General features: G+C 38.1%; 1 protein-coding gene across 1 annotated transcript in view; it reads left to right on the top strand.

Moving 5' to 3' along the window:
* Window positions 1-5,100: 5,100 nt before the first annotated feature.
* The window catches only part of ANKRD42 (ankyrin repeat domain 42), a 42,164-nt gene continuing 36,416 nt past the window's right edge, over window positions 5,101-10,848 (top strand). The window contains exons 1-2 of the mRNA XM_016160343.2: window positions 5,101-6,064; window positions 9,398-9,561. Of these exons, the coding sequence (XP_016015829.2) occupies window positions 6,007-6,064; window positions 9,398-9,561 (222 nt within the window). The 5' untranslated portion in view covers window positions 5,101-6,006. The remainder of the gene's footprint in view (window positions 6,065-9,397; window positions 9,562-10,848) is intronic.

Genomic DNA, 10,848 nt, shown 5'->3' with positions numbered 1-10,848 from the left:
CTAAAAATTTGGTTTCTCACTTAAGAGCTAAACCTAAAAGAATTCTAGATTCTTTTTTCCAGGCTGTTTTTTTTTTTTTTTTTTTTTTTTGCAGCCTATTTTAATGGCTTACATGCTCTGCGAGGTTCACACAAAATATTCAGGAAAAGACAAGGAGGTATCTAATCATGTCTCCAAGTGGAAAGATTTTGCTGAATAAAGGAGGTAATCTGGAGGTAGAAATGAAAAATTGGGCTATTGTCAAGGCCTGAATTTCTAGTAGTAGGTAATAATCTCCTAATCCTACATGGGGTATAAACTCCCTGAAATACTGGATACTGTTGGGCAGGTGGGGAAGAACAATTTAAAGAATAAGCCAAAAAGCAACAGTGGGGTACCCTAGTGAGGGTTTGGAGGTACACAACAAAGGGAGACCAAGATTGCCTGCAAAGTATTAAGAAGGGGTACAATGGCTTCGAGATGGTTAACCAAAACCTACTTAGTTCAATTTTTGGCCCTGCTCCCTCATGACATAGATGCAAAGAGCTGATTTAGGGAAGATTATGGAAACAACCTGATTAGCCACTTTGGGAAACCTGAAGTAGAGATGGAGAGGACTAGCCATTTTTACTAACTGGAACCATAAGCTTCCTACTTACAAGTGTTCCAATTCTTTGGAATGCCGAGATGCCCACTTCAGTGTGTTCTGAAACCTGTTTTATTTGAGAAACTTGATGTCAATCCCTCACTTACCTTGAAATCCTGTGCAATTGGTTTTCACATCTTGACTACATTAAAATTGTTCTCTCGAGTATTTTCAATGACTCCTTGCCAAAACCAGCGTTTTTTTTTTTTTTTTTTTAGCCTGTTACTCTCTCCTAGCCCATATACTCCTTAAAAGGATCTTTTGTTTTATGTGATAGTGCATGTTTTCCTGTGCTTCTATAATTTTACTTAGGAAGAATTACAATAACTTTAAAAATCAAATATAAGAAAATAGCTTTTCACATCCTCTTTCTTGTTCTATAACCATTGAGCTAATTTGGTATATTCTTCCCAAACTTAGAATGCATTGTTTTGCCTTTTTACATTTGGCGTCTTACAACTCTTTCCATGTTGATTAATGCATGCAGATCTGCATTTCTACTACTGTGTATTTCATACAATAATGTAACAATTTAGCTATTCTTTCATAATGGACATTCAAATTTCTAATTATTTTCAATTACAAAGTGTTACAATGACTATCCTAATAAACATATCTGAGCAAGTTATTTTGAAGATTTTACAACTGGATAGTTGCTTGTTGAAGGGTAATATATATTTTGAATTTTGACAGATACTGCCAAATTGTCCTTCATGGGTCTCACCACTTGCATCTTTTACCAGCAGGGCCTTCAGAGTGCTTTGTTCAGTCAACCTTGTTAAACACTCATTATCCATAATCTTTTAATCACTGTGATTTTCAAAAGTCTTCCTCTATGAGTATCCTTTCCTTTGTTAACTTGCTCTTGGTATTTTTGTTTTTTGCTCATTAATTATTCTATTATTTCTAAAATTTTTAGAACATTAAGTATTATATGATTTCAACTTTACAGACATATTCTTATATTTTAAATGTTTATATACTTTTTTCTCTGTGGTCTCTGGGGCTTCTCTTCCTTAGGATGGCTTTCTTAAGAATTATAAAACAAATTTTTCGTATGTCTTCCAACACTTTATATTTGTTAGTATCTTGAATTCTTCTGAAATTTGTGTACAAAAATATTGAAGACCCTACATTTCTGTATTTGAAAATTTCCACCACTAAAATAAATACATACGGTAATTTCTTGATTCTAGTTTGGTTCCACTAATCTGTCTAGTCCTGTTCCAATACCATCCTGATCTCAATGTTGAGTCTAGCTTTTGTTCTAATATGTACTTGGGTAAGTCCTCATTAATTCTTCTCCAAAAATATTTTGGATTATCTTGCATAATCTTCCAGATAAACTTTAAATCATCATCTTGCTAATTTCCACTAAAAATTGTTAGAATTTTTACTTAATGAAATGAGCAACAAATTTAGTCTTGGGAGAATCCTATCTTTATAATACTGAGCCTCCTCACAGAGACAGCGTATCTTTCCATTTACTTGGATCTTCTGTAATATCCATAAATTATGTCTTACGGTTTTATGTAGGTTTTGCTCACTTCTTAATTCCTAGACTATTTCACCACTGTTACTGCTGTCAATGAGATCTTCCTTTACATTTAAAAATTGATTCTATCTAGTTTACAGGAAATCTTATTTCTCTATGTTGATTTAACAATCTTACAGTTGTCTTAGATTTCCCAGGTAAACAATATCACGTCTTGATTTCTTCCATTCCAATTTCATACGTTATTTATCTTGCTTACTATTAAATTGCGTCCAAAATTCTCAGAACGGTGCTGAATTGTAGGAATGATAGCAGATAACCTGGACTGTGAAATTAAGTGTGCTATTCATTTGTTCATCCAGTAATCAAGTTTCCTATTACTTATTATGAATTTTATTTTCTTTTTGAATCTGTAATAGATGCTAATTTTTCAAGTGCTTTTTATTATCAATTAAGATTACATAATTTTTCTCCTTTATTAAATTAGGAAATTTTTATTACTACATTCTCTAATGTTAACTCATCCTGGTATCAGAAGGATAAATCTAACTTGGTTACATTATTCTTAATGCACTCCTGGCTACATAATTTCCTTAGGATTTTTGCATGTGCATTCACAAGTGAGACTAAGCTATGTTTTTTTCACTATCCTTGTATAGACTCTATTAGTGTTATGCTACCTTTGTAGTTGGAAAGTATTTCATTCTTCTCTATGCTTTGTTCCTGGTGACTCTGGTTAAGGATATGTAGGTCATTCTTTTATGATTATCGGTTCATTAAGGTTTTCTAACTCTTGAGCCAATTTTTTGAAATTTCTATTGTGCAAGTCAATTTTCAGGATAATTAGTAAAAGTTTACCCTAAATCATTTCTGATTTTCGAAGACCCTCATATATGTAATATATTTCCTTTGTTCCCCAAATTGATTTCTTTCCTTTTCTTCCTATTTGCTAAGCATCTATTTATTGTTCTTTTCAAATACCAGCTATTATGATTATCATTTTTATTTTCTATTTCATCAATTTCTGCTTTTACTTTTAAAGTTTTTAAAATTTATTTTGGGAGATTTTGCTTTTTCTGCTTCTCTACTGTTTCTCTTTCGGATCCTTCCAGCTATGTGTGTATCCTTTAAGGATGTGCTAGCACATTCCCTCAGTGAGTTTATCCATATAGCATAACAAAAAACAAAGCCATTACCATTATATTATATAAATGGCTACAAGCACTTATTAATTTGGAGTCAGTCACAGTGGGTTCCAATTCCCCACCTACTAGTTAGGTGATCTTGGTCAAATCTGAGTGATTTCATCTGTAAAAATAGAATAATACAGATTAAGTTGAAACTATTTGCAAATCATTTAGCATAGACACTAGCCCATATTAATAATTCAACAGATGTATGGTAAAGGCCTCAGTTACCCTGTTTCTAAAAATGAGAGAATTGGGATGAATAATCCCCAAATCCCTTCCAACTGTAAAAAACTTTACTTTCACTCTATCAGCACATTCACTGAACATTCAAACCAATGAACCCACCCACTCACCCACACAAAAGTTACTAGGCCCTTCATCCTTGAACTAAGTATTCTATATGTTTGGAATGCCAAGATGAATAATGAAACAGTCCCTACCTTCCAGAAGCTCAGAGTCCTTTGGGGGTAGGGGTAAGAATCAACTGTTAAATAAGGAATTATAATACAATGTGATAAGTGGTCTAATATAAAGGTGAGAATTCAGAAGCTTTAAGGAATAAAATCAAAGATCTAAATAGGAACCCTAATTCAGGCAATTACAACTTACTAGCTGTATATATCCTCAGACAATTAACTTTAGCACTTTATCTGTAAAAAGGAACAGTAACACTATCATGTAGGTTATATTAAGGATTAAATAAGAAAACTAATATAAAGCACTTAGTACAGTGCCAGACTCATAATATGAACCCAACAAATGGCAGTTACTAATATTACAAGAGACTATGAAAGTTAAAAAAGGAAAAAGGCAATTTACTGTATTTCAAGAAAGGAAACGGGAATTTCCCAAATGTGTTCGCAGCACAAAGCCTGTGGCAAGGCAACGCTTAAGAAAAAAAATTTAAAAACCAGGGTTAGAGGGGAGTGAAGGTGGGTGATGCCCTTGGAGGACAGAGAATTCTAATTTCTGTATTCTCGGGGGCTAGCACAAAATCTGAGCCCTACTTTTGCAATACTGAATGAAAGAACACAGGTTAAGAAACAGGGCTGGAGAAAAAGATTTCGGTCAAATTGTGGAAAGTAAACAGAAACTCTGGATTCGAAGTCAGGAGATTTAGAGAAGTCTTTTGACTAATGACCTGTGTTTTTATACTGTTTCTGCAACTTACCTGCTGTTTGGTCTTAGCAAACTACTGATACCTTGACTTTCCTCACCTGTAAAATGGGAATTAATACCTACCTTACAAAATTATTGTGAGAATTAAGTACCGATTATCAAAGGGCCGGACACAAATAAGCACTCAATAATGATAGCGGCCGCAGCTACTGACTTCTCCTTTAGGTCTTTTTCCATACTTGTGAAAAAGTAAGGTAAGAATATCTTTTCTCCAACGTTCCATTCAGCAATGAAAATACTAGATTTGCCAAGGACGAAAGGCCCCGCCCGGCCCGCGCCACACAGGTCACCTACGCAGACTGCAGTCCTGGAGCCTCCACCTGTGCGCTGAGCCATGGAAGGCGCGATCGAAGCCAGGCCGTTACAAAGACAGGGCCTAGATAAGGCTGGGTGTGAGACCTAGCCAACTTCACCGAAAACTCGTCCCTATCACCATCCGATTCCTCTAGAGGAGAAGCCTTGAAAAGGGTGGAGGAAGAGAAGCCGGAAGTGACGCAAAGCCGTAAGGAACTGGAAATGACCACAGCACGCCGGAAGTTTATTCGTTTCCAAGGCGACTGCTCCGCCACCGGTCCAACCTGGTGGCTGGAATCGGGACACTGGAAAGCGACTCGGAGGAGAGGGTACCCGTCAACGGCGGCCGCCGCCACAGCGACTCGCGGGGAGTAGCAGCCGAAGACGGCGGCCGCCGCACTAGCTCTCGCGTGTGGATAAACGGGCGACACAGCCATCGCGGCGGCTGTTCAAGGGAAAGAGGTAGTGAAAACCAGGACTTTAGTCGCAGGGAAGACAGGGAAAGAATCCGTGAAGACGACGACCACCGCTGCAGCGTCTCTAGTGGAAGAGTAAGTGAAGACGTCGGCTTCTCCCGCAGTGACTCGAGAAGGGTCAGTGAAGACCTGGGCCGCCGCTTCAGTGTTTCTCGGGAGAGAGTTAGGGGAGATGGTGGCCACGGTCACAGCGGCAGTTGGGAGAGAGTGAGGGGAGACCGTGGCTTTCGCAGCAGCAACGTCAGTTTGATCGAAGTCGGCAGCCATCAAACTAGTGACTCCGGGGGAACGGCCAGAGAAGACTGCGGCCTCCGCCTCGGTGGTACTTGGGAGGGAATCAGGGAAGTCCGCGGGCTCGGAACCAGCGACTCTGGGGAGAGGGGCAGTGACGACCGCAGCCGCTGCCTCAGTGGCTCTTGGGAGGGAGGGAGTGTCGATGGCGGCCATAGCCTCAGCAGTTCCTGGGAGGGCGTGAGTGAAGACCGCGGCTACGTGGCCAGCGATTCCTCCGTAGTGAGCGTCAGCCAAGACTCAGGCCGCCGCCTCAGTGGCTTCTGGGAGAGAGAGAGTGAAGACGAAGGTTCCGGCTGCAGGGGCTCCTGGGAGAGAGCGAGGGAGGACTGCGCCCCCGGCCCTAGCGAAGACGAAGGCGGCCGCTGCAGTGTCTCGTGGGTGACGGCAAGTGAAGACCGCCGCAGCAGCAGGGGCTTGGATTCAACTCCTTCCCGGAACTCAAGGGATTGCACCATGCCCGGAGTGTCCCATTCGGGCCCCTCCGCCTCCTCAACGGAGACTGGAACCCCCTGTGAGTCAAAAGTACTCCAGCGGTCTTGGTCTCTGCCACGCCCCTTTTTCATACTTCTGCCCACATCAGCCTTAGTCCTTTCTGGCATTTCCGTTTCTCAGCTGTCACTCTTTATTTCCCTCACTCGACCTCTTTTCGGTGGGTCCCGAAGCTGTTCACCTGTCCGCCGTCTCTCTCCCTCATTTTAGCTTTACTCCCTTTCTTTCCATCTGCACCATTCCTGAGACTTCTTCAGATTGACATCAACTCTCGTTAAGTCTAAGGGACTCTTTTAAGTTCTTACTTGGCTCTCTGCAGCATTTGACCCTGTGGAAATGACACACTTAACGTAGTTTTTTTCCTTCCACTCTATTGGCTCCCTTTTCTTTGCTGACTCTTCCATCTTCTCTTCACATGTTGCATTTTTATTTTATTTTATTTTTTGCTGAATAATGCCATTACTGGTGCTTTTTTTTTTTTTATCTTGTCTTGTACTATGATTTCAACTCTACCGAGGACCCCCAAATCTATGTTATTCATTCTGCCGTTCAGTAAATATTTATTGAGTGCTTGATATGTGCTGTGTCTTAAGGATATAACAATAAAGAAGACAGGAACATTCCTTACTTCTAGTGCAGAAGATAAATACTGAGCAAATAATGACTAGTGTGATGAATATTATGAAGAAGAATAGAGTGCTATGGCTCCACTATAGGGTGTGGATGGGTATCAGAAAAACCCACCTAATACTGAGGCATGCCTAACACTGAGATCATCAGATCTCTCTTCTGAGCTGTAGACTCATATGTACAAGTCTGGGACTCTTCCTTAGGCACCTCAATATGAACATGTTTAAAAATAAATTTGTATTTATGTGCTCTCTCTGTCCTTCAGTTTTCATTATCTCAGTGGCACCACAGCAGTCAGGGAACTAAGCCAGAAACTTCTTTGAGTTATCCCATTACTCTTTCCTTATTTCACCCACTATATTCATTTAAGTTCAGTTCAACCTGTTTCCATAATATTTGTTGAATCTGTCTCCTTTTATGTTCTTAATACTATTCTGTGTTTTCTTACATGATCTCTCAAATATATAATGTTCCATTTTTGCCCTAATGAATTCCCCCGACTGCAGCCAGCCCTATAAACTCAGCATGACAAATTTGATCATTATTCTGCTTAAAGTCACTCAATGACTCCCCATTCTCTGCTCGTCCAACAACATTCTACCATAGCATGTCTTTTGTCTAATTCTAACCTCCTTTCCTTCCACGTTATGCTCCAGCAATAGAGTGTGTGTGTGTGTGTGTGTGTGTGTGTGTGTGTGTGTCTGTGTGGTTTCTTGGTCACATCCTACTGTTCATGCTGTCTAGTATGCCTTTCCTTGCTCCCATTTTGCCTGTTAAGCTCTTGCTAATCTTTGAAGATTCATCTTAGATTTTACCTCCTCCGGGAATCTTTTTCTGTTTACCTTCTCTCCTGCCCCAGCTGAGTTAGAAGTCTTCTGTGCTTCTGTAAGTTCTTATGAATATTTTGTCATCGCTCTCATCACATTATTTATAATTTGTGTTTGTATCTCTCTATGAGTTCCTTGAAGACAGAGAGCATGTCTTCATCTTTTTATCCTTGTGATAGACACCAAATTTATGTTGAGTGGAAGAGTGGGTAGATGAATGAATGAATTGGGATGGAATGTGGTGAGGAAAAAGGCCATGAAATTAGATGGAGTCAAATTATGGGAGGGCTTAGACTGTTGTACTGAGGGTGTGGATTTTGTTCTCTATACTAGCAGCAGATAACTAGAAGCAGTTTGGAGTAGAGGCATAAAATGGTCTGGAATAGTGTCCCTGTGTACAATCGATTAGAGTAGCTAGAACACTATTTATAGATCTTGCAGTACTAGTTTAAAGGAGAATGAAGATCCAATCTAGGGGATTAGCATCATTAAACATTTATTTTATTTTATTTATTTATTTTGTTATTTTATTTTATTATATTTTATTTATTTTATTTTATTATTTTATTTTTTATCTTATTATATTTATTTTATTTTATTTATTTTATTTTATTTTATTTTATTTTATTTTATACTTATTTTATTTTGGGCTTTCCTTGCTCCCTTCCCTGTATATATGTATATATCTTAATTGTTCTTCAAGGTCTTGCTCAAATATTTCCTCCTCTTCATCTTTAATTTACCTGTTCTCTCTAAGGACATTATTGTCAGTTTTTTAAATTTTTATTTCATCATGTTTATTCAAATAAGTTTTAAAGTGTTGGTGGAAAGAAAATGTGTTAACTCCATGTCTATTTTTCCATTGTGTTATCATAGTCCTGGCACATGGTGGATGCTCAGAAAGGATTTTTGAGTAAAATGTTTAATATTTTGCTAAGGGTTATTGTAAGATATGATTCCACTGTAAAATATGGTTCTAGCCATCAAGAAATTAACATTCTGGAGAGAGGACATATTTATACAAAGATAAATAGTACAAAGTGCATAGTTTATTTGCCAGAAGTGTTGGTGAGTCCTTTTCAAAACAATTCAATTTGTTTAGGAAGTGCTGTGATTGAATTCCTTACTACTCCTTTCTTCCAAAACCATTTGTTCATGCTTCGATTCTTTTATTGCTTCTGGTTCACAATGCACATTAAAGTATTTACAGTACAGTGAACCTGACAGTGTAGTCTTAATATTTGGGACATTAAATTATAAAATATAAGAAACTAACTAGAGTATATCAAATGAAAATTGTGACCTGCCATTCCTCTCCTAGTGAGGGCATATGAGAAAGATAAGAAAAGTATAATCTTAATAAACTATGTCTGCCAATGTGAGATAAGTCTCTAGTAAAATATACGCTGGGCATATTTCAAAATGCTTTCTCCCCTCCCCCTGCCAAAAACACAAGTAGGTTTTTCTTAGCTTTTCACAGTGATAAGCAAGTGGAGTTTTGAAGGTAAAATGTGGGAGCCTCCTAAGACTGTGACCCTAAGAAATTTCTTAATCTTAGGCTAGTACATAACTTGCCTGTATTTCTCTGTCTTTGCCTCTTTTCTGATTTAGGGTAGCAATTTATCCTGAGACCTCAATTCTCTTATCAGTCCAAGAAAGGTTTTTGGTTTTCAGTTTGTTCAGCTTTTCTTCTGTATGTATGGGAATGACAACTTCCTTTCTCTTTACATGATAGAACTGAAGTGGAAGTCTGATTAAGATGTTAATCATAAACATCTTTGGAGTACCTTATTTGTAAAGCCAAAGTGATTTTGTGCTCTCTGTTGAATCATTGCTTTAGTCTTTTTCTTTTTTTTTTAGTTTTGTAATATATTTTAAGCAATTTCATTTTTCAATAGGTGCCAGGAAGAAGGTACATTTTGGTAGCATACATGATGCAGTCCGAGCTGGAGATGTAAAGCAGCTTTCGGAAATAGTAGAACGTGGAGCCAGCATTAATGAAGTTGACGTTCTCCATAAATTTACCCCTTTACATTGGGCAGCACATTCTGGAAGTTTGGAGGTAAGAAGCTACATAAATTACTAAACTGGGGGTAAGTTTAAAGCTGTTAGCAGTTTTATAAACTTAACAAACAGGACTGAAGCCTTATGCTAGGCACTGCAAATATTTTTCTTATTAATTCTGTCTAACATTGGATGTTTTGGTTATAGTGGTTTTGTAACAAATGATCTCAAAACTTAGTGGCATAAAATAACCATTTCTTTATGCCCTGGAGTGAACCAGGACTTTGAATCCTAGGAACAGCTTGTGTCTGCTCTATGATGTCTGAGCTTCAGTTAAAAGATTGAAAAGCTGGGGCTGGAATCTTCTGAAGACTTGTTCATGTGGATGTCTGATAGTAGATACTGGGTGTAGGCCAGACACCTTAATTCCCCTCTATGTGGCCCTGTTTGTGAGGTTTTACCACCTGGGCTAGTTTGTGCTTCCTCACACTATGGCGGCTGGGTTCCAAAGGCAAGCATAAAGATTAATTTACAGAGGATAACTTAATGAATACCTAGCTCTAAGAAATCCTAACATTGTTGCTATAGTTGCTTCAGACTTTTAGAAAACAAATGGAATATTATAGATACATCTGAAGTCCTCCTTGAGCACCCTTCCCAGGTGCCATTTCTCTCCTTCCAACTCCAGAGATAAATATTACCCTAAATTTGGTGTTTATTATTCCCATCTTACATATGATTATAACATTGTCTTAATTGACATATTTTATTGAAATGACATATGTATCATTCCACACCTTGATACATATGGTTACATGTATGTACTCCAGTTAATTTTTTTCAGCTGTTATAATAGTATTCTCAGACTAATATCAGAATTTATTCATTTTTCAGTTGATGGATATTTAATTGATTTAAATTTTTAGCTAGTACAAGTAGTGTTTAATGAATATTTTTATGCAAAACTTCTTATTCTTGGGCTATGTACAAAGCTAACTGGAATTTTTCTCATGATTCAAGGTTGTGTGTGGGGAGCTTATTTTAGCTGCTGCATTTCCCAGCCAGTAGGCTGCTGTAGGTCTATTCACTATGCTTTTCTTTTTCTTTTTCTTTTTTTTTACATTGTTACACAGACAGCTTTCTATGAATATGGCTTCTCTGCGTGATTTTTTGCGGGTAGCTTCTCACTTCTTGGAACCAAATACGGTTAGAGAATCTCCACCAGTTTGTGTGCCTCACTTGAATTGTTGTAAACAAAGATTTTGCCTTTGGCCTTTTAGTGACTTCCTCTCACTTGGGAGAAATGTGCCTTGACAGGTCTTTCTGCACTTGCAGCCCCTGGTGG

This window comes from Rousettus aegyptiacus, unplaced genomic scaffold, assembly GCF_014176215.1.
Source record: "Rousettus aegyptiacus isolate mRouAeg1 unplaced genomic scaffold, mRouAeg1.p scaffold_m13_p_5, whole genome shotgun sequence".
Classification (NCBI taxonomy): Eukaryota; Metazoa; Chordata; class Mammalia; order Chiroptera; family Pteropodidae; genus Rousettus; species Rousettus aegyptiacus.
The sequence above is the reverse complement of the archived record's forward strand: the minus strand, read 5'-3'. Positions and strand labels throughout refer to the sequence as shown.